This window comes from Natrix helvetica (assembly GCF_964273705.1).
Source record: "Natrix helvetica genome assembly, chromosome: 1".
Classification (NCBI taxonomy): domain Eukaryota; kingdom Metazoa; phylum Chordata; class Lepidosauria; order Squamata; family Natricidae; genus Natrix; species Natrix helvetica.
Window position 1 is genome coordinate 170,342,321 of NC_138548.1, and position 24,341 is coordinate 170,366,661.

The 24,341-nt window shown below is 40.6% G+C and overlaps 1 protein-coding gene across 1 annotated transcript in view; it reads right to left on the reverse strand.

The window, feature by feature from the left end:
* PDE1A (phosphodiesterase 1A) overlaps positions 1–11,397 on the reverse strand; it is a 188,057-nt gene extending 176,660 nt beyond the window's left edge. The window contains exon 1 of the mRNA XM_081940930.1: positions 11,208–11,397. Coding sequence (XP_081797056.1) covers positions 11,208–11,311 — 104 coding nt within the window. The 5' untranslated portion in view covers positions 11,312–11,397. The remainder of the gene's footprint in view (positions 1–11,207) is intronic.
* Positions 11,398–24,341: the final 12,944 nt, after the last annotated feature.

The following is a 24,341-nucleotide window of genomic DNA, read 5'->3' on the forward strand; positions in this document are numbered from 1 at the left end:
TAAGCATCATTTATTGAATAAATAATTCAATAAAATAATGACATTCGATAAAATAATAAGCTGCAAACTGATTTACAAGCCATAGAAATTGTGTTCATTCAGTAGACTTCATTAAAGCAACAGCCTGACTCTGTGAAGCTAGGCTGAATGTCCCTCAGCATAATATCTGGATTAAATATGCAATATTACTGATTCAAAATAGCCATTTTCTAAATAAATACAATGGAGTTTGCAAATTGATTTTCCACTTTTACTCAAAAACACGTTCCTTCGAGCTGATTCCATTCAAGTAACTTTTCCCAGGACGGTGGTGCCTCTATCTCCCTTTAAAAAATTGAAGTAATTAAAATGTCTAGTTTAATATCTAGATTGGCCCTTTATTCTGGCTCATTGTTGGAAGACAGATTGTATTCTTTTGTTTTTGCATGAGATTGTGGCTGTTGTGGTTGCAATGGATAGGATATGAGGCAAACATTAGTTACTGTGGACCTTTGAAAATGTTATCAATGACAATGGAACCCTAAAATTAGATAATAAGATACTCAACATTATAGAGAAAGAAAAAGGAAGGACATAACTACATTTATGAATGTGGACAGGAGAGATGATTGAAGGACTGGTCATTTTCTGCCATGTTTAAACGTTATAGGAAAAATATGCCACATTTGCCATGGTATAGAAATCATTAGTAGTGAAACACACATTTCATTGCTGTGCAAAGCTTCTGCTTGAACCTTTGATCTGAAAGTGTAAATCAGATATCTGACCTTCAGCAAGTGATTGAAAATGTAGAAGCTGAGAAACAAATTTATTAAACATATGTTGATTGAAAGAAAATGTTATGAAAAAAGCAAATAATCCGGGAATGTGAAAATATGTGCATTTATAGATAAATTATATGATGCAACAAGGAATACAACTCCAAACATTAAAATAAAAGGACCCCGGTTACTTTTGTTTGATGGGAAAAACTGCAATGTTTGCAAATTATATATGAATATAGAAAAATAGAGCAAGTATATGAATATATGTGGTTTAGGAAGAATGCAGGAAGTATGAATGAAATTCCAAACCTAAAGCAAATATATGAAAGAAAAGTGAACTGGCAGAAGGGTAAGGGAAGACCAAGAAAGTTATGGATGGATAGAGTGGATCAGATCCTCAGAAAGAGAGAAGAGAAAAGTTTAATGAGACAATGTATGAAATTGGTGAATGGCGGAAGTGAAGATGGTTTGCAGATATAAAAGGATACAGAAAGTCATAGCAAAATGGTGTTGGTATTGTTTCTTCTTCTGATATTGTACTTTTCATGTTTTAAATTCTTTTAAAATTAACTGTAGTTATTTTCTGCATTTTACATAATGCTGTTTATCCTAAAACAAAATAGTGTGATGGATATAAATGTATGTATACATAATCAGTAGGTGATTTGAATTCTCGATTCAAATCATCAGATCAACCTGATGCATAAAATCAATTAATCGGTGGGGGGGGGCAGAGAGAAAGAGATATAATTGTTGATTCACATACCTCTATGGCACTTGTCGTATTTGGGGATTATTGTAAGGAAATGTTTGTAGAAAATAGCATGAGGTGAGCAGCTTTGTTACTCATCACTAATTATGCATCTTTAATATTTTAGTTACCTAGCAAAGGTCTATAAAAGAACAGCTATTTGAAATGCAAGGGGAATCAACATTTACTACCCACAAAATAGGATCAATTATTCAATAAATTATCAGCATTTGGATTAACGTTGAAATATTCAGAAACATTATTACACCCAGATGAATGAGTTAAGAAATGTCAGAATCCCTCACCATAGCATAATTTTCAGATGTGTGTGCTGCTTTTGAAAATCTGAATGCATTGATGAAAATACACACAAAAATATGTACATTAAGTACACACACACACACACACTGTATTTTATACTGGCCAGTTTCAAAAAGGTACAGACTAGGACTTACACGGAGAAGAATGAGCAGAGAAATCCATGCATATCCATAATGCTTTAGGGGTGAAAATTCATTAAAATCAAGGACAAGTGAAACTTTCTTCATATCATAAGAAGAGTTCTCTACTGAAAAGAATATTTCAATTTAGATGAGACAGAATCATGTATTTCTGATTCCTATGACCATTCTAAAAAGCAACATTGATTTTAAAAACAACAATAAAAATCCAGATACAACACAAATCACTTGGTCTGTCAAAACCATTTGGACTAAATCTAAGATTTAATGACATATATAAAGTAGCGAACAAAGAATGGCCTTCTGAAGACAGCAGTGAGATCTTTAGACATTTAAGATGGCAACATTTTTATTTCTCCACAATGTATAATAAAGTGCAATCTGAAAATATTAAATGATCAGTTTAAGCCCATTTGCAATGAGGACAAAATGGCATAGTGCCTGGCTACCTAATAAATCTTTTTTTTTTAAGCCACCTTACTTTATCAAATTGTTCTCAATTACAGGAACTGCAGAACTTCTGGGAGGAAATTGATATCAGGACATAGTTGCTATTAACATCGCTAACCACTGATAAGATTGGCAATTGGTCATGTGTTCCCCTGATTAAAAAGTTGGGAAAGGCAAGCAGGATTTATCTCAGGTTTTGGGGGCATGCAAACATACAACATTTAGTGATATTGCCAGTGAATTTAAAAAGAAAACACTCATCAGATGGCATCAGATATGTTCAGAATCTTACACTAGGATATCTTCCGTTTGCAACACAAAACAGCTATGTCCTACCATTCAAGCAATTATGCATCACTAACCTAGATGCAGAGATGATTTCTCTGTCTTTAAAACCTGTATTTTACAGTAATGAGCATTTACCATGAATTTTAAAAAGACAGTATACCTCAAGGCTGGAGAAAAGCAAGGTAGATTGCTGAATTTAATAACATTGGCCAATATGATTTATATAAGCTACACTCACTCTTGCCAAAGAGTAATCAAGCAGAACTTGCTCAGGGGAACTTCTGTTCATTTTCTCAATGAACATAAACCCCCTTTATGAATTAACTATTTATTTTTTTCATCATGTAACTTATTCAGAAGAAAGATGCTAAATTTAAATTTCACCTACGGGGGAGAAAAAAGATTAGATAGAAAAAGTAATCAGAAAATCTAAACAAGCCTACGGGTTAAAGACACATTATTGGTATTGGGGACTAGCCATTTGTAGGAATTCGATCCTGACTGGTTCAAGGTTGACTCGGACTTCCATCCTTCCAAAGTCCGTCAAATGAGGACCCAGATTGTTGGAGACAATACGCTGACTCTCTAAATTGCTTAGAGAAGATTGTAAAGCACTATGGAGCGGTATATAAGTCTAAGTGCTATTGCTATTAAAGAAAATACTATTTCACCCACAGAAAAAACTACATGATCCAGCTGCCCTTTATTTGATTTGCAACCAATCTCATAAATTGGTCATAAAAAACAATTTATTGCTTTTATTTTGATCTGTGGTTTTCCAAATTTTAAAAATCCATACATTTACTTTCTGGAAACATTTGTGTGTACACACACACACACACACACACACACACACACAAACACACACACGGAATAATTCAAGCTTCCAACTGAGGCCCGTGAAAAGCTAAATCAAACAGTAACTCCCAGTAGATGGCCACTCGAGGCAGAAATAGATACTTTATTGTAAAGATTCTGACATTCTGTGTGTCTGTTCCCTCTTTTCCTTGTCACACTAGTTCAAGAGCTTCTCTTCAATCCTCCAAGGCATGGGAAGAATTCAGTGACAATATTTTACACAAAACAGTGCATTGTGCTGATTCAAGACAGTCTAGTTGAAGTAATGTTAGCAATGTAGTATTGGTGCTTGTAAAAGAAAAGTATAGAAGCTGATTATTGAACCTGGACATAACAAACAATGCTTTTGTTAAGTTATTGTTCACAAAGCACAGTTGTCAAGTACCCAGTGAGTTCTGGTAATTGTTGAAAATGGAAAGCAAAGGGCTTTGAAACAAAGCTCAGGAATAATAGGACAGCAACCAGCAATAAAGAGAAGTATTGTAATTAAAAATGTGGAAGCACAGTGCACACATACATATATGAGAAAGGGGAGACGAGAAAGGGGGAAAAAGCAAGGAGAAAAAAGGGGGGGAAAGAGTTTTCTTTTGTTCATATTTTTAGGAAAAGTGAAAACCATAATGTCTACGGAGTGTCTCAGTCTCCAGGTTTTAGTTGTCCCAAAGGTGCTTTTTCAAGAGGCAACTGGGCTTTCCGGTTTTTCTTTCAAAACGTTTCACTTCTCATGAACATTTTGCTTTCTGAAGAAGCTTCTTGGATGAGAAGCAAAACAGTTTCAAAGAAAAACAAGAAAGTCCCGTTGCCTCTTGAAAAAGCACCTTTGGGATGAAAACCATAATGAAAGTTATTCTAGCTCTGTACATTTATGTGGCCCAACTATATAAATCATAAGTCCTATATACAAAAATGTGTTATCTAATAAATTGTTTCTTTTATTTGCTAAATTAATAACTGGTCATTCTCCAGATGGGTACACAACTGGGAGACTTAAAAGACCAAATTAGGGACAAATCATCAAGGAGAAAATCTATCTGCATGGTCACTAAGAGTAGACACTGACATTGATGGAACCTAATCAATCAATCAATCAATTGGGTTGCGCCTTTGCGGCCTCTCCTGCGACAGCGATCCACCCAGGCCCCTTGGTTTACTGAGGAGCTGAGGGTGATGAAGCGCCACAAGAGACGCCTAGAGAGCAGATGGAGATCTTCACGCTCCGAATCTGACCGAACACAGGTGAGAGCCTATTTAAGGACCTACCTTGTGGCATTAAGAGTGGCCAAGCGTCAATATTGTGCCGCTCTTATTGCGTCCGCAGATAACCGCCCTGCCGCCCTGTTTCGGGTGACCCGCTCCCTCCTTTTACAGAGGCCGCGGGAAGCCCCCTTGCAGGGTAGAGCAGAGGAATTTGGGGAATATCTGCAGGACAAAATCGCTCAGATCCGTAGCGAGTGGGTCCCCTTCAGTGGTCTAGGAGGGACGCCGGAGGCGAGTCTTGAAGGACCATTCTGGGAGGAGTTTGACTCTGTTACTGCAGACGATATGGACAGGTTGCGTGGGAGACTGCGAGCCACTACATGTTTATTGGACCCGTGTCCCTCCTGGCTTATACTGGCATCCTGGGAGGTCACACGAGGCTGGCTCCAGGAGTTAATCAACACCTCCTTGAGAGAGGGGTTCTTGCCGGCCGTCTTAAAAGAGGCGGTGGTGAAGCCCCTACTCAAGAAGCCTTCCCTGGACCCAGCTATGTTAGCTAACTATCGTCCTGTCTCCAACCTTTGCTTTTTGGCGAAGGTTGTAGAGAGTGTGGTGGCACAACAGTTCCCACGCCACTTGGAGGAAATTGATTATCTAGACCCGCGCCAGTCCGGTTTCCGGCCCGGCCACAGCACGGAGACGGCTTTGGTCCCGTTGGTGGATGATCTCTGGAGGGCCAGAGATGGGGGTTGCTCCTCCATCTTGGTCCTATTAGACCTCTTGGCTGCTTTTGATACCATCGACCATGGTATCCTATTGCGTCGTCTGGAGGGGCTGGGGGTGAGGGGCACCGTTTTGCGGTGGTTCTCCTCCTACCTCTCCGGCCGAGCGCAATGTGTGCTGACAGGGGGACAGAGGTAGACCCTGAGGCCGCTCACTTGTGGGGTGCCACAGGGGTTGGTCCTCTCGCCTCTCCTGTTCAACACATATATGAAGCCGCTGGGTGAGATCATTCGTGGTTTTGGGGTCGAGTACCATCTGTACGCTGACGACACTCAGCTGTACATCTCTACCCCGAACGACCCCAACGATGCCGTCGAAGTGATGTCCCGGTGCCTGGAGGCCGTACGGGTCTGGATGGGAAGTAACAGACTCAGGCTCAACCCCTTCAAGACGGAGTGGCTGTGGTTACCAGCACCCCGGTTCAACCAGTGGGTTCCATCACTGGCCATCGGGGGCGAACAGCTGGCCCCCGTGGAGCGAGCACGCAATTTGGGCGTCCTCCTGGATGCCCGGCTGTCAATGGATGACCATGTGACGGCCGTGGCAAGGGGGGCGTTCCACCAGGTTCGCCTGGTGTGCCAATTGCGTCCCCTATTGGACCGGAGCGCCCTTCACACAGTCACCCATGAGCTAGTGACGTCCCGACTAGACTATTGTAATGCCCTCTACATGGGGCTTCCCTTGAGATGCACCCGAAGGCTGCAGTTGGTCCAGAATGCGGCCGCGCGGGCAATTATGGGAGGTACTAGGTACTCTCATGTAACACCTCTCCTGCACGGGCTGCACTGGCTACCTGTGGCTTTTCGGGTGCGTTTCAAGGTGTTGACTATCATCTTTAAAGCGCTCCATGGCACAGGACCTAGGTATTTGCGGGATCGCATCCTGCCCCATACATCCCTGCGGCCGATTTGCTCTCACAGGGAGGGACTCCTCCGGGTGCCGTCCACTAGGCAGTGCCAGCGGGCGACGCCCAGGAGTAGGGCCTTCTCTGTGATGGGCCCGACCCTCTGGAATGGCCTCCCCCCCGATATTAGAATAACCACCGATCTCCACTCCTTCCGCAAGAAGCTTAAGACCCACCTGTTCAACTTAGCTGGCCTGGCCTAACCGTAGTTTTAGTCCCTCTAGCCTGTATTTTAAATTTTTTTTGGGGGGGTGGGTTTTTAGGTTGTTTTTAATTTTTATCATACTGTACAGCCTAATATTTAATTTGATTTTATGGGTATCTAAGAGTATTTAATTTTGTATACTGTTTTTTATTGTGTTGTCTGTACACCACCCCGAGTCCCTTCGGGGAGAGGGGGCGGTCTATAAATGCAATAAATATAAATATATAAATCAAGATTGTCTAGGTGATTAAGGCAGCTATATAAGAGAACTCCCTTCATTTTATCCCAATAAGTAGTTTGCTCTTACAAGGTGCCAAAGAAAAATGATGTCTTGGCTTGCCTTAGATTGTATTTCAAAGCCTTTTGTTTGGCATGGTTAAAAAGAATGGATAACTTTGAAAAACTCAAGGTTGTTAGATCTTGAAGGTTTTGATTGGAGATTTGGGTGGCATGCTTATTTATGGTATAAGGTCAAGGTTAACCCTGATTTTAAAAACCATTCTATTAGGCAATTGATTAGGCATGGAAGAAGGTTGGTTGATAAGATAGCTTTATGGTATTCACCATATAATGCATTATGTAGAAAGGAGATGTTAGTAGGGTTAATGACATATGACTTGTTGATATTTGAAGAAGAGGCACTCAAGAAAACAATTAGTAAGTGTGGGAATTAATTGTGGTTGGTTTGTGGAATTTTTAAAATATTTAAACTTGATTTTAAAAGGTTGTGGGTTTTTTGCTGGAGATAAATCTGAATTGAACTTGAACTTATGTTCTGGAGATGACCACTAGATCACTAAAGTTTATAAAATGTTACTTAAGATGAATCTGGAAGATGAATATGTTAAATATTTATGATGAAATGGATGATAACGTAGTAATGACAATGCAGAAAATACTCAAAATGCAAATACTAATGAGACCTGAAGCCTTTTCTTCTAGGTGTTCAAAGCCATTTCTGGATTTTCTGCATGATAAATATAATAACAAACTATTAACAGAAGGCTCTAGAGCAGTGGTTCTCAACCTTTCCGATGCCACGACCCTTTAATACAGTTCCACATGTTGTGGTGACCCCCAACCATAAAATTGGTGTCTCGGTTCCTAAGACCATCGAAAATATGTGTTTTCCGATGTCTTAGGCGACCCCTGTGAAAGGGTTGTTCGACCCCCAAAGGGGTCCCAACCCACAGGTTGAGAATCACTGCTCTAGAGACTAGCTTTGTTCTTGGGGTAATCTATTAACTGTTTTTTTTTTTAAGTGAATAGATGGTAGGTTAACTTGATGGATAGATAATAGATTTCTACATCAGTAACATCTTTTTATGTAACATAATATTTTTGGTTAATATAGAAGGAAAGTTTATAACTATTTGCAGACCTTTTGTGCATTGGGGGAATATATCAGTTATTTGAGATGTAATTTTCAGCACTCAATCAGGGTGGATATTTTTTTATGCTTAATATTGAAGATTGTTGCTTATTATTTCTGTACGCACATTTTTATTACTTTTCGCTGTTTTGTTTGTAGCTGATTTTTTTTCTTTCTATTTTGTATTTTAACTTTGGAGATAAATAAAAAAAATATTTTTTAAAAAAAGCAGTAGGTAGTTTGGGATGAAGGAGATCAAAGTCACCTGGGAAATTTCCATGGCTGAAAGAGGACTTGAACCTGACTCTCCTCCCTCTTAACCCAACACCTTAACCATGGTGTACACTGTACAGTATATGCAAGCTATACAGCAGTGACACATGTCTACACCAGCTAGTGTAGTCTATTTGCGAACTCAAAAAATGCCATCTAGTGGACATGAAGCACCACAGATTAGCTGCCCTTATAATGAAGCCCAAATTGTGAGTTGTGTTTCAATTAAAACAGAAAGGATAGGGCTTATCTATGGGAAATCATCTTGGTGGATATATGCTGTCTCCAGAATGAAAAGCAGCATGTCTTTAATAACAGTTGCTAAGGAGCGATAGGAGAAGAGAGTTATTGCCCTCATATCTGCTTTGTGAGTTTCCCTGATGCATCTGCTTGGCTGCTGTAGGACAGAGCAATTGTATTACAACAGTTTCGGTCTGATCCAGAAGAACTGTTGTGATGTACTTATGTCAAATTCATAAGAAATTTAAGAGTCGAAGTCCAACATATTTGGATTCTACATGAACACGCACCTCTTGACAAAGTCCATACGATGGAAAGCATATACGGTAAATTGGATTTTTCAATGATCCAAGCTTTTCCAGCTATATGTTCCAATTAAAGCAATAAATGATCAGCCCATTGTAACTCCCTTTATTTTACATACTATAGGGCAGTGGTTCTCAAACTGTGGGTCGGGACCCCTTTGCCCCAACACTGGAAGTCTTTAAGAAGATGTTGGATAGCCATTTGCCTGAAACGGTATAGGGTTTCCTGCCTAGGCAGGGGGTTGGACTAGAAGGCCTCCAAGGTCCCTTCCAACTCTACTATTGTATTGTATTGTATTGGGGGTCGAACGACCCTTTCACGGGGGTCGCCTAAGACCATCGGAAAACACATATTTTCGATGGTCTTAGGAACCGAGACACCAATTTTATGGTTGGGGGTCACCACAACATGAGGAACCGTATTAAAGGGTCGCGGCATTGGGAAGGTTGAGAACCACTGCTACAGGGGGATTGGGACATATATTTTCCCAAGATTAAGTTCTGTTTCTGTTGCCTTCACTGGAACTTGTCACAAAGAAACAGAGGGAAAGGGTTATGATTCTTCTTCCTTTCAGAGGAACGGAATGGAGATGAAGAAAGATGGCATAATCTATTTTTCATTAAAACATCAAGGATACTTTGCAATGGGTTCACAGAGGCACCAATCCAAAAATAATCCATGGCTTTTTTCCCTTTACTTTTTTTTTACCTATGCAATCTTTATTTAAACTTAATTTTTTTGTGTTGCACGCTTCATGGTATTTTGCAGTAAGAAAGCAGATAGAAAATGTGATATAAAAACATGGGAGAGTTATAAAGATGTTACTGGATTGCTTTGACTTTTCATAACATTCTGTGAATGAGAAAAGGCAATTTACCTAGTAAGAAACTCTTTTGCAAGCACCTTGGACTCCTCAAACATATATTTGCTTTCCATTGTACAAGGTGTCTATAATAGCCTATAATAGTCAGCATTTAAACATCCACCTGAAACCCAATTTCAGAGATGGGAATGGAATTCCAAATATGCAAAGTGTCACAGAATCTTTTGATTTATACTTTGCAACAGTGTATGTAAATGAGCTATTGATATTTATTGCTTTAGGACTTCCTCTAACAAACAAACTGTAGTTGGATTCATAGCTGCGATTCTCCAGACTTGATAGTTCCACTGAAAAATGTTTTGTGCAAGCTGAGATTTCATCGGAAGTTACACTCAAGTACAGATTATCACAGTAGTTCTCAAACGTTTTGATTCTCACACCTTTATATTCTTAAAAACAGTAGAGGGTCCCAAAGAGCATTGGTTTATGTGGGTTTTATCTAGCGATATTTACTACCTTAAAAATTCAATTTTAAACTATTTATTCATTAGATTTGGCTAGACCCCTTAAGTTTCAACTTTTATTTGAAAACCACTGCTTTAGCATATGTATGGGGGGGGGGATGTTTTCATCTGTACTCATAAATCACCCACTATTGGGCAGATAGCACAAAAATGTATCATGTTCTTCTTCATGAGCTTTTCTTGAGATAAAACATCCCAATTTCTGCTTTCCTCGTGCACCTCCTCTTTTCAATTCTGAAAAGAGTATATTTTGCATATTTTCCAATCTCCCCCACCCCAAAAAAGTTAGCTTGGTCCTTTCTCCAACATCTGCAATTTGCTCTGATTTTGTTCTGTGCTTCCACTTTGTGCCTATGAGACTGAGTCATGGAAAGTCATTTTTTTTCCTTGAATGTGTGACTTCAGTATCGTCTTCCCCATCCAGCTCCATCAGAAAAACACTTAGAAAGCCTGCTTTAACAGAATCCATGAAGTAACTTCTGAGATTAGAGGAAGGAGGGAAGAAGGGAAGGAAGGAGGGAGGGAGGGAGGGAGGGAAGGAAGGAAGGATGTTTTACAATATACACAGTTCTCAAGGATTAAATGCTGTGCTCAAGTTCACTTTTCTGTTTGTACTATCCCAATTTCCATGCACAAAGGCCAGTTTCTTCTAGCAAGATTACTGCTTATAACCTTATAGATCCAATGCCAAGATGCAGGGCACTAGTTCTGTTGGGGAAATGATCACATCTCATTGATCAAAAGGCTTAACTGTGAAAATACATGCTACGAGCTTCATTTTCCATTATCCACTTTCTGCACAGTAAAAATAAATAAATTCCAGCTTCCCGGTGCAATATTTCCTCTTGCTTAGCTTACTGATGAGAAGATATTGTTGATTATTGCTCTTTCATTTGAAATGCTCTGCCCAGAAATACATTAGTTGTGTTTTCAAAATGACTGTTGTGTTTTTTTTCCCTGAGAAAGAAAGAAAGGATCAAGTAAAAGAGAAAAAAGCAGTCTACTCACATCCCTTTCAGGCGTTGCCACATTTTCTCTGTATGGCCTCCTATTGGATACTTCAGAGGAGCGCTGTCCATGTTCTGAGTTCCGTCTGGACCTGTGGAGCCCATGGTCCAAGCTGTCCCACAGCAACTGAATTCTAGTTAGGCTCAGCAGCGGGATGGAAAAAGGTTTTTCCACCCAGCACATGTGCCAGAAGATCCGTACATGTTAGATGGCCGCTCCGTTTATCTCTCTCTCTTGACACCTAATCAGAATTGCAGAGCAGAGAATCACTTCTACCTTAGTTGCCTCTTCAGCTGGCCAGCCGAATTACCAGCCCCACAAGCAGGCAGCCCTCCTGATCTCCCCAGTGATTAATCCACTGAGACAAGAAATGTACCACTAGCCAACCGCGGAGGGTCTTCCCCCACCCACCCCCTTCCATGCACACACACTTCCCACTACTTGCCTTTGCTACAGACTAACTGCCAGAGTCCTGTGCACTGGAACGTTGGCTGTTTGAGTCTGTTTTTCAAAATCTACCGGAATCTTTTGGCCATCGCAAAAGAACTGCAGTTGCCTAGCTGGTCCAGGAGAGAGACAGATGGATGCCTGCACTCTGCTGTTCATGAAGCAAAGATGCAATCAAGAAGCAGGTGGCAAAAGCCAATCTCAAACTTGAGCCTGCCCTCCGAAAAGGAACATCTGCCTGGTGCCGCACTTATGCCTTTTCAAGTTGACTCTGAATTGCTTTGCGGAGGACAGAAGTAGCACAAATGTGCTGAATGAATAGACGGAGCATGAGCCAGCTTGGCAGCCGCGTACTCATCCCCTGCACAAAGGAAATTAGAGCTCTACAGGTTGCCACTGAAGGAGCATGCTCTAATTGCGACTATTCACCTTCTCCTAGCAACTCGGCACAGTAGGCAACTGCCAGATTAACTCGCTGAAAAACACAGCCAGTGCCACACAGCCTGGTCCCTGACTCCTTCGGGATATCAGCGTGCCTGGTTTCAGAAAAGAAGAGAGAGATAAAGAGAGAGACGGAGAGAGACAGGGCATGCTGAAAACCGCAGGGACGGCCAAAGGGGACGGTAACATTAAGTGTGCCAACCGAAAAGCAATCTACAGAGAGAGCTAACTATTCTGCCAGTCCTGAAGGCAAGTGCCAATTTGGTCTTGACGTCAACCCCAGAATTTTGGCTCCGCAGCCAAAGATGAAGTTTCTGAAAGAGGGAAGTGTGTGTATGTCTGCTCTCTCAAGTGCTCTTTCCTGAGATACTAGCTGGATTTCAGAATCAGACCAGCAGTTGGTCTTGACTTTAAATAAATGCTATGCTAGCACCTTAAAGCATAAGAGGAGAAGGCGTGTTTTGCAGCACAATCAGCTTCAGAGGTAGATTCTGAAAAGGGTTGTTTGTTTGCTTGAAACTTCTATTTCTAGAACCTATTTCGGGGATGGCATGATGTTTTCGTGTAATCAAAATGCTTTCGCAAATTAAAATGCCGTGCATCATTGTGTTTATAATTTCTACAGCACATGGATAGAGAACCAGCCGAATGTTTTATTATGATAATTATTGCTCTCTAGATTGCTCCTGTGGAAAACAAAACAAGAGGCTAGGCAAGCAATTGACCTGATCCAGCAATATTTTTCTCTTTATTTTTCACATCACCAGTAGTTCTCTTGCAGGATCACCAACAGGCCTATCAATTAAGCCCATATAATTGCCTCCCTACCATAAAGGGCGGGGGTGAGGGGAGAGAGAGACAGGACTGTGAAGGCTCTGATTGAGATTGAGATTCAAATTCAGGAGCAATTTACACAGCAAACACCGTTGAACGTTATAATATTCACTCGCTTTCCTCATCCGGCAGGCATGTGGCCATATTAAAGATAAAATCTTTTTAAATATCATGACTATTATACTGAAACCAAAAGACCGTGAAGCCCCCCCCCCCCAGATCATCCCCTGTATTTTATAGTACTAATTTTGATTTTATGGTTTAGATTTTGATTTTATGCCTTACTCTCAACATGTCATATAAATTATTAGTCAGCACTTCATTTGCTATCGTCATTTATGGGACCTAAAAGTTTACACTAGCAATAATGTTTATTTTTTATTCTTAAAAACATTTCTAGTCTGCCTTTCATGCAATATATCCTCAATTAGTGTGTAAAGCATTAAAACATACTGAACACAGCAGGATGGATGGATGGATGGATGGATGGATGGATGGATGGATGGATGGATGGAGGGAGGAAGGAAGGAAGGAAGGAAGGAAGGAAAGAAAGAAAGAAAGAAAGAAAGAAAGAAAGAAAGAAAGAAAATGCATATATGCTCTCTTTGTACCAAAAGCCAATAAACCATGAGTAAAAAGAAAATATACTCATGAGATGTCAAATATCAAGACTAAATAGAAACTGTTTCCAATGTGCACTGAACTAAACTATGGAAATACAGCATGCAGATAACACTGTTGAATGGCTTTGGGCCCCACACCTTAAAGTGGTAAAGTTAGAGATCTGTCACTCACTTGCAGAATTACCTGCAGCATGCCTTGGGCTTCCTCGAAATTAGGCAAAATGGATCTACCACTTGTCTTTATAAAGAACTTCTCTGAAACACATGGGGGATCCTAACATGTCATAAAAACGGAAAGCTTGAACAGTTGCCAAGGGCTGCATCAGAAGTATAATCCAGCAGGTTCTGGAGAACCGGTAGCGCAAACTTTGAGTAGTTTGGAGAACCGGCAAATGCCACCTCTGGCTGGCCCCAGAGTGGGCTGCATCAATACAATTTTTATGCAGCATCCTTCCCCTGCCATGCCCACCAAGCCACACCCACAGAACTGGTAGTAAAAAAAAAAATGAATTTCACCACTGGGCTGCAACAATACAATTTTTATGAATATAGTGCCTCGATCAAATTCTGTATGCACCCTGAGACATGTTGTTTGTTTATTTATTTGTATCCCACCTTTACTATTTTTACAAATAGCTCGAAGTGGTGAACATATTCAACACAACCTCTCCTATTTTCCTCAGAAAATTGCGAGGTGAGTTGGGCTGGGAGAGAGAGTGTGACTGGCCAAAGGACACCCAGCTAGATTTCCTGGCTAAAGCAGGACTAGAACTCAGGGTCTCCCACTTTCTAGCCTGGTGCCCTAAATGGCTCTCGTTTCAATTAGTCATTAATATTAACAGACTGAACGTTTACTCATTTATACTTGATCGCTTAGGTAAAAAACATTGAACTTAAAGAGAAGAATGGGCTGCTTTAGAGGTGGGTTCTTACCGGTTCGGACTGGTTTGGCCGAGTAGGTCGTAACTCGGCCAGCCACGCCCCTGAACCGGTTTTATCGGTGGTGCTGCAGGCAGTGCCATCTTGTTATTCACTTCTGCGCATGCGCAGAAGCAATTTTTTTACAACTGCGCATGCGTGCATAGTGTGCATCAAGCGCACGCACACACAAAGCACGTCCCTGAGCAAACTGGCAGTAACAGAAGCCGGAAACCACCCCTGGGCTACTTGGATTATCACTCAAATGAATGGAAAAAAGAAAATAAAGCAAAGCAAAAAATGTGAAAAACGAAACTAACTAATGGAGAATTAAACAAATGATTTTTAACAATGGAAGAAAGCCTGAGAAAAATGAGGAAATGAAACCCTACTTCTTAAACAGCCTTGAATGTACACTGGGGGGACGGCGGAGCAAGATAAATCATAGTTTTTTTCAACATTTAGTGACTTTTTGGGTGTACCTACATATACACAAAACTTCCTTTGGTATCTGAAATGGAATAAGCTTTTCTACATTGATAACTAGATATGCAATCTGATTTTAAAGTTGCTATCAGCCTCATTGCTTCTGGTCTTTCAAATGTAAAATCTATATGGAGAAGAATTTTTTTTTAAAAAAATTTGTGCAGATCAAATACCATCACAATGACCTGGTATTTGAATAGGCTGGTCGCAGAGTCAGGAAGTACATAGTGACAATACCTTGGTTAAATCTTTTTTTTTTAAATGAGAAATTTAGACAGATCCGTGTCTCGGATGACAGTGCTTTTATTGATTCCCAGCTAAAGCTGAAACAGGTTGCCAACCCAAATGGCACTAACCCAGTTAATTAAATCAACCGTAGCAATGAATCAATCTCCTTTCTAAAGTGGAGAAAGAAAAGAAGAAACAATAATTCTAGTAAGCCAAAAGGGTTGCATGCACTGATTTTCCTCTCCTGAGAAACCACCCCAGGCTTTTGGCTTCGGGTCTCGCTGTGTTGCATATTGTAAAACTGTTTATTTCACACAGTTAAAATCAAATTACTCTTCAAACCCAGCAATGTAACAGACAACCTTGTTCCGTAAGATAAAATATGGTACCATCATCCCAATTAGATATATACCCCACAGGCAAGCAACTCTCAAAAATTTCCGATCTCTAGCTTGCATACACATAGCTATGAATACAGATACAACACAATGGCATTTTCGATCATTACAAAACAGCAGCCATCTCAATAAAATTGATTAGTCTTGAACATAACTTTATGTGTCTATGTAGAAGATTCCAGTGATAACTGGAGAAAATATGTGGCGACAGTGAGTAAAAACTGAACTTAGCCTGGGAAAAAAAAGGAAAGCATAGAATCATAGAATTGGAAGCTACCTTGGAGGCCACCAACTTTTCGGACCTCAGGGACCACTAAATTCATAATTTTAAATCCCGCGGACCACCAATATGATCTGCCTAATGACTGGGCGTGGCTAAGTGGTCACGTGACTGGATAGGTGTGGCCAACTCAATGTCACGTCAAGGGGCACCTCACCAGCTTCTACTTGTCCCTCCCCTCCCAGCCACTCCTCACCTGCCCACCCGGGCTCCTTAGGACCCCAACAGGAAGCAGTTGCTGGAGCTAAGGAGCCATCATGAGAAAGAGCTGGCAAAACAGCTGGCTCAGTTCAAATTGGATCTGATCAAGAAGGAAACGCAGCAGAAGCACTTCACTGAGGACTATGAGCATAGGCTTTCCAAGCAGAGGGATGAGTACAAGGCCAGGTACCACTGCCAGGAGGCTCAGCAGGCTGAGATGGTCAGTCAGTTCTAGGCCATGATGCAGTCCCACTAGAACAAGATCCTCCGGCTCTTTCCTCCACCAGTGGTGCTTCCCTCCAGCCTTTGCCCAAAGCCCCACACCAGTAGGCTGAAGCAGACCCCAAGTCAGAATTTCTGGCCCCTTCCAACCCACACAAAAAGACTCTGGAAGAAGGAGTCTCTCTGCAGCAACACAATACGTTCATTGCATGTATCTGGCCCAGGGGCCATAGTTTGAGGACACCTGATTTAGTGCAATATAAAAAGTGCAAATAATTTTTCTGTGGACCACCACAATTTTCTCAGGGACCACCAATGCTCCACAGTCCACCATTTGATGACCGCTGTTCTAGTCCAACACCCTGCCCAAAGCAGGAGTTCTTGTAGCAGGGCTGTCAAACTCACGGCCTGCAGTCTGAATGCAGCACAAGCTGGCCATGCCCACAGCAGGTTTAGCAAAGGGGGAAAAAGTCGTGATATGTCACATGACACCGCCGTGATGATGCAAGTTTGACACCACTGTTTTATCAGACTAATCTTTTTTGAAAACCTCCAGCAATGGAGTGCCCACAACTCCTGCTTACTGTCAGTAAATGTCTCCTTATTTCCAGGTTGAAACTCCCTCTGATATGCTTCCACCCATTGTTTCTTGCTCTGTCTTCAGGTGCTATGGAGAATAAATCAATGCCTCTTCCCACAGACAATCCTTCAAGTATTGGAAGACTCGTATCATGTCTCCCCTAAGCCTTCTCTTCATTAGACTAAGCATACCTGGTTCTCTTAGCTGTTCATCATATGATGGTGTTCTGGCCGCATCTACAAAGGAATAGCCACAAGGTCACGGGAAGTGATTTATACTATGCTGGTGAGACCACTCTGGCAATGCCACATCCAGTTCTGGTCACCACAATACAAAAAAGATGCCGAGGCCAGTGGTGGAATTTAAATGTTTTCACTATTGGTTCTGTGGGCGTGGCTTGGTGGGCATAGCATGGCTTGGTGGGTGTGGCAGGGGAAGGATATTGTAAAATCTCCATTCCCTCCCCACTCTAGGGGAAGGGTCAGAGATGGGTTGCTCCCAGTTCATCCCAGATCGGGCAAACCCGTAGTAGTGGCAGTGGGAGACTCCACCCACCTGCCTGGACACTTCTGCGTATGTGCAGAAGCGTTGCATGTGCGAGCGGGGTGAATTGGTAGTAAAAATGGAAACCCACCACTGGGAAGGATACTGTAAAATCTCCATTCCCTCCCCACTCTAAGGAAAGGTTACTGCAAAATCCCCATTTCCTCCTGATCAGGTGGGACTCAGGAGGTGGGGCCAGTCAGAGGTGGTATTTACCGGTTCTCCGAACTACTTAAAATATCCACTACCAGTTCTCCAGAACTGGTCAGAACCTGCTGAATACCACCTCTGGCCAAGGCCCTAGAAAGAGTGCAGGGAAGAGCAACAACAATGATGAGTGTAATCTGTACAGAATGAATATGGCAGTATGTGACACCTGAACTAAAAAGAAAAGAACTCAAAACTTAAATTTTAAACAAGAACCCTACTTTTCTAATCAGTATTGTAATTTAATATTCAAGTCTAGAAATTACTATAATGTTTTGCACTTCTGCTGGAAAAAAAAAAGATCAGAGATTGGGTTTATATAAATATTGTTAGAAGGTCAAAGATCTTCATATGCCAATTATAAGCACTCCAGGCTGGAACTGGCTTCAGTAGGTAGTTCTCCTTAACAACTTTCATCCAGATTTACTACAATGCATTAGTATACTACTGTAGGAAATGACCAGGCTGAGCTCAACAGAGGAATCAAATATATCATTAGTTATGAGTCCCTTTGTACACACAAGAAATCTAAGTCCAGCCCACTTTGAATTCCTTCTATTCTTAATGCCAGCCTTGACCCTTAGTAGTTCAGATTCTTGTAGAGAGCTTAATTTTACACTAAATCTTTATACACATTCGAATTGTCCGGATCTCCTGATTTCCCTGGTGCTTGAGTTCTACTACTACCGTTATGGGAAATGAGATGGAGACTTTAAGTAATGAAGAATGTGACACTTAGAGACTCAGTTGAGGATTATACAGCTTACAAAATGCATAACCCTGGTTTCAGAACAACTGCTTTGGGTGCTAGCATGCTACTGACCTAAATTCAAGGCACCAATAATACCATTTAAAGTCCTCCATGGCTTGCCAGAGGATAGTAAACCTTCAACATTTTGAAGAGGTGCAAGACAGAACTCGGCTATGGTGTCTGAATTACAGAATGTTTTCTTCTAGAAGCTAAGTTGTGATTTTAAATTTCAGAGTTCATTTTAATTTGAAACTCGGTTTAAAACCAGTTAAAACCTGGCAGGTAGATCCCTCCCCCAAACAAAATCAGATCTGTTAACGTTTTTTAAAAAATATCACTCAAAGGAAGCAGTGTTTTACTATACTACTACTACAAAAAAAAATAATTATGTGAATTTTCTTCATGTGAACCTTGAAAGTATTTTCCAGGATATTCCACCTTATGTTAAGAACTGGGTTTTGACAAGAATTTGGTGATTGTAAGAGGAGCAATTTGCCATTTTGTTCATGGATATTGTTTTTTTTAGTAGCGATAATTACAGTGGAGAATATTTTTATACTTTATGGTGACCGTGCAGATTCATTTGACTGAGCATTTATTGATTCTACCACATCCTGAAATCTATTCCTCTTTGGAGCAAGTCAGAAATACTGAAATAAATATATATATAGAGAGAGAGATTGCTAAATGAAACTAAGGTTACTGCTAATTTAGTGATATTTTAATAAAAAAAGCAGTAGCCAGAAAGCTTTGTCTAAGCTAATATTTGTCGAATGTAGCCTCTTCAAATACTCGCTTTGCACCGTTCAAAGGAAACAAGAACATGTTCCCTCTGGCTGCATTACATTTCCACCAGGACCATAGCAACAAGGAAAACACTGCCTGGTATTTATAAAAAGGCTACAAACACAGCAGATGTCATAGAAAAAAAGAAATTCTATGCAGGCTCTTGATGGAGAGGTTTAGATTACAGGGTGTATCTGTGCTCACATTCGGCTTTATGGCGAAGTGTTTTGTCACATGACTGATCAGCAGGGAAATTAAGCATCCCATTCCTCCTCTTTTAGGAAGTAGGAGAGAAATTGATCTCCTTCAACATCTCAGTTGACGTACATTTGGATATTTATGTGTCTACAGATTTTATAATGCACTTCATTTATCATCATCGCTGCACACAAATTGCACATTGAACTGTCATGAAAAGGCACTGAATGCTAAGTAGCCAACAGAGTGAAGATGATGGACAAAAGTATGTACCTCCATTAGTCAATATTGCATCTCCAAAAGCAAAGAAACTTTTTACTTTTTCTTTGAAGTAAGAGCCACTGAAGACAATGGGACCAACCTCCAGATAAATATGTATTCCTTGACCTATCATGTCAATTTGGACAGCAGTGGGTTGCTGCTGGTTCGCAACCCGTGCACAACCCATGCGCTTCTTCGCTTGTGCCAGACGCGCACTGTGCATGCATGCACTGTTCAATGTAAATTGTTCTTTGCACACGCGCAGTCACTAAAAACCAAAATGCTGGCAGACCAGCAGCGGCAAGGGATCCAGTTTGGGGGTGTGGCAGGCCTGGGTCGCTGCCAGTTCAGTGACCCAGGTCTGAATTCCACTACTGGTTTGGCTGAACCAGGCCGAACCGGGAGGAACCCACCTCTGAATTTGGACCAGAATTTCCTTCACTAAGTGATGCGGTCGTAAAGTGCAACCACATTGCTTAATGATAGCAATCCCTGCAGTCCCACTTAATTGAATCCCACAGTTAGGTGAAGGGCAAGTTCCTGCTAGCCTTCCACAATAAGTTCAGTGGAGAAGCTGGTAGCAAGTTGCAAGTCCCAGGCCCGCAGTAGGTAACTGGCTGCTGCTGGATGGGGGAGGGAGCAAGGGTGAGGAGGAGGATCAGTAAAGGTGCACAAATGGTATGGTGTGGTGAATGGTTTTGTAAGAGGTGTGGTATGGATTGGGGAGGATGCGACGGGGTAAGCAAGTGGCCAGTGCAAGCATAGAAGTGCAGGGGGAAGGTGTGTGGATGGAGCAGACTTACCCCAATGACTTGTGAACTTCCCTACCAGCTTATCCATTGATATTCTGGGGAATTTGGCAGGAAGGATTTCAAATACAGATCATGTGATTGCAGTGCACTTGGTAACCAGTCATAAGTGCAAACAGGTTGCCAAGCAAGCAGATGACAACCACCTGAATATAGAGGTCCTGGGATAGCCAGAAACCCAAGGACTGATTGTAACTGATGGTTATTCATCCTCAGTATAACTTGGAATAGTCACTGAGCAAATGGGAATAGGTTGGGACTGCCTGTACAATTGTTCTCCATATGTTCTCTTACATGACTTCATAATTCACACCACTGGTCTCATACCCCACTTACTATTCACTGGTTGAATATTTGTTTGTTTTGGACATTAGATTGGTGACTCTCTTGATCTGCAATTCCTTAAGACGTTTTATCTGAAATACTGTGAGCACATTACAATGGTATATAATGGTATATCTGGAAAAATGCAAGAAAGATTAAAAATGCAGAGTATTGCAACCAGATGGTTAAACTAGTTTCTGCAATCAACTATCTTTTGGCTTTCATGTCCCTTTTTTTTTTTTTTTGAAAAAAGGAGGAAATGCCAGGAGACTTACCAAACAGGCTGAATAATCAATGATCATTATGACTTCCTCAAACTGATCACACTGATTTAACTCCTTATACCTCTTACTGCATTTCTTTTCAATTCTGGAGATAAACAGAAAGCTTTTCATCGCCTGTGCGCGCGCACGCACACACACACACACACACACAAATCCATTGCTTTGCCTCCAACCTCCCTTCGCTTAAACCATGCATTTCATTAAATTTTGTTATATATGGCTTGCAGTTTACAAAAAACTCCAAAACAAAAAGGGTTTTTTTCCCCAAGACTGCAACATCAAAAATGGTGGTAAAAAAAACATTGTTGAGAAAATGTAAATACTGTAAGTATTCTAGGTGAGCAGATTCTTGTCTATGATAGGAAAACTGCACAATCTCTTCCAAGCAGCCTTCATTGGTAAAGGTAGAGTCCCTGTGGATTTTACTCAGCTAGTCTTTGCTTACTCTAGGGGGCGGTGCTCATCTCCATTTCAAAGCCATTGAGCCAGCCGGAGAGGCTGAAGAGGCACTTATTTATTGGCCAGCAAGCAGGCAGCTGGCTGGCTGGCTATCAATATTCTGTACCTGGATATTGGTCATAAAGAGCAAGCATTTGGTAATTTCATGCAAGTTCTATAAAGTCACAAACTAATGATAAAATTATTCTCCAAAGCACCTGAGGGTAGAACAAGAAGCAATGGGTAGAAACTAATCAAGGAGCTTAGAACTGAGGAGAAATTTCCTGACAGTTAGAACAATTAATCAGTGGAACAACTTGCCTCTAGAAGTTGTGAATGCTCCAATACTGAAAGTTTTTAAGAAGATGTTGGATAACCATTTGTCTGAAATGGTATAGTTTTTCCTGTCTAGGCAGGGGGTTGGACTAGAAGACCTCCAAGGTCCCTTCCAACTCTGTTATTTTATTCTATTCTAAACATGCCCATGGTCATACCCTAGTGTTTGAATGGACCTGAAAACAGAATAGCTTGGCTCAATTTGGGGTATGTTTTACATAGGATCCAGAAGGGTTAATGATTGACTTCCTAGAAGTGCTGATTGACTTGGACCCAACTCTATTTTAATAGATGAAAACCCACAATGAAAAACTTCATTGACAAGAACACAGCTTACCATCTAAATGGCTTTCCAGTGAATTTGGGATCGCCAAATATCACAATCATCTACATTAGGAATAGCAGCCTTCCCCAATCATTTAGATGGCTGTTCTCAGAGTTTAAATTAAACTTTGTTTGTTTTATCTAATTTGATAAATAAACAAAATAAATTGGCAGCCTTTGGCTAGAAGGGTATTCGGGCAATTGCAGTCTACCATATTTACAGGATGCTGGATTGTTTACCTCTGGTTTTGAAATGATGCTTTGAAGTAATGTAGCGCTCTCTAATTGTACACCCATATATATAGGAATAAGTTTTTATTGAACTCAGTAATAATTGCACGTAAGTTGAGGTATTGTAGGGAGCTACAGTCCAGTTTGATTAATACTAATGGTAAGTTTCAGTAAACACAGCAAAACCTAATTAATTTCCATAGGAATAGTTACAGACCAGCCAGAGATTATATTCACTGAATGTTCAAGGAAAAAGAAATGTTAGCTGCTGAGACGGCTCATTTGACCAGAAAGCTATAATCTAATATCCAATTATCTTGGCCCAAGTCTCATGAAATTCAATAGGACTTGCTTTTAAGTAAATAGGACTATAATTATACAATAGAAGTAGGTTTATCTAAGGTAGCTTCACAGAATCAATAAAACCTATGATTTGTGTTTTGTTTAATTATTAATATTAAATTCCTGAATATTATAATGTCCTTTCTAATGTCTGTAGATTTTTCTCTTTATGATATCTCTCTGTTAAACTGTACTCTTATTCATGCTTGTGTTATGATAAGCTATGGTTTTGTGATACCAAATATATTAAAATAAGGAATCTCAAATGGAAATACGTCTTTCTGTATGAAACCCTACCTGCCAAGTTATCTTCCCCACATACTATGTAAAGTAAGTTCATTCTTTGTTCAGTATAGTTTGTCTTTACCTTGAGTTAACTTCCGAGCTCATGTTGGCAATCTGGTGACCCAGATAGTATTCAGCCGGTTTGGATCGGTTCACCCAAACCGGTAGTGGAAATCGCAGGTGGGCGGGTGAGCCAGCCACCACTTCCGCCCCCTCCTTGGCTCTACGCCATTCTATTTAGGCATGTTTTTGAGACCAGGCGCATGCGCGGAAGATGAGCGCATGCGCAGAAGGGTGGGCGCATGTGCAGAAGGGGTATGTGTGCCTGTGAAGTGAGCGGGCAAACTGGTGGAAACAAAATATGAAACCCACCACTGTGGTGACCACTGGATGCTTCAATTCCCAGCAGATTAGACAATGGTCCCAAATTCTGGAAGAAATACCTTTGGAGGCCACCAGATTACTTATCTCTCTTCTAGCACAACAACTTTAAAAAAATGACAAAAAGTATAATTTCTTGCAAGTTAAACTCACCTTCTGGTGATTTTATGAACAATAATTTGCAAAGAGCATTACCTAAATGTTGAGCTTCATTAACAAAGGAATATGAAAAACTAGCCATGAGCAGAGTAAAATCTGGAGCTCTTTATTGTTTATACGTGAAGAAGAAGAAAGATAGCTGGCTGTAACCTGAATGTAACTATTTATTTTACCTGTCATGCCTAGCTCTCAATCTAGATGCAAGTTTCTCTCCTGCATAAATATAATCAGTACAAAGTGTATCTGTGTGACTAAAGACTATATCAGAAATTCAGAACCACATAAAGCAGGAGATTTAGTATGCTGTCACTTTTAAGTGTAACAATTTATGCAAGCAAAGAATTGGCCGTAAGGATTTAATATCTTAAAGACTTGGAAGAATTCTATTGAGAAAGCAAACTTGGCAACTTAATCTGTTGTAAATTAACATAATTCCAAAATTAATTTCAATATAGCCACAGCATAAATCATATTCATGTGATAAAGTGGCATCTGATGGCAGTGTGTGCTTAAAAATGATGAAAAATCATTAAAAATAAACAGTGCTATATCTCCTCTGTGATAAAAATCACCAAACAATAGAATTTAATCAGAAGCAAGAAGCAAGTGGCATCTTGCTGGCTTGCATTCAGAAACTTGGAAGTAAACCTAAATGTTCTCCCTGATTCCAATAAATAAAAACAAGTAACAGATTTTCATTTTTACAGTAACTATTTCATTTATATTTATTTGTTTTTATTTTAGTAAATTTACTTGCCACCCATCTCAACTGTAAAGTGACTCTGGGCGGCTTACAATATTAAAAAGAATAAAACAA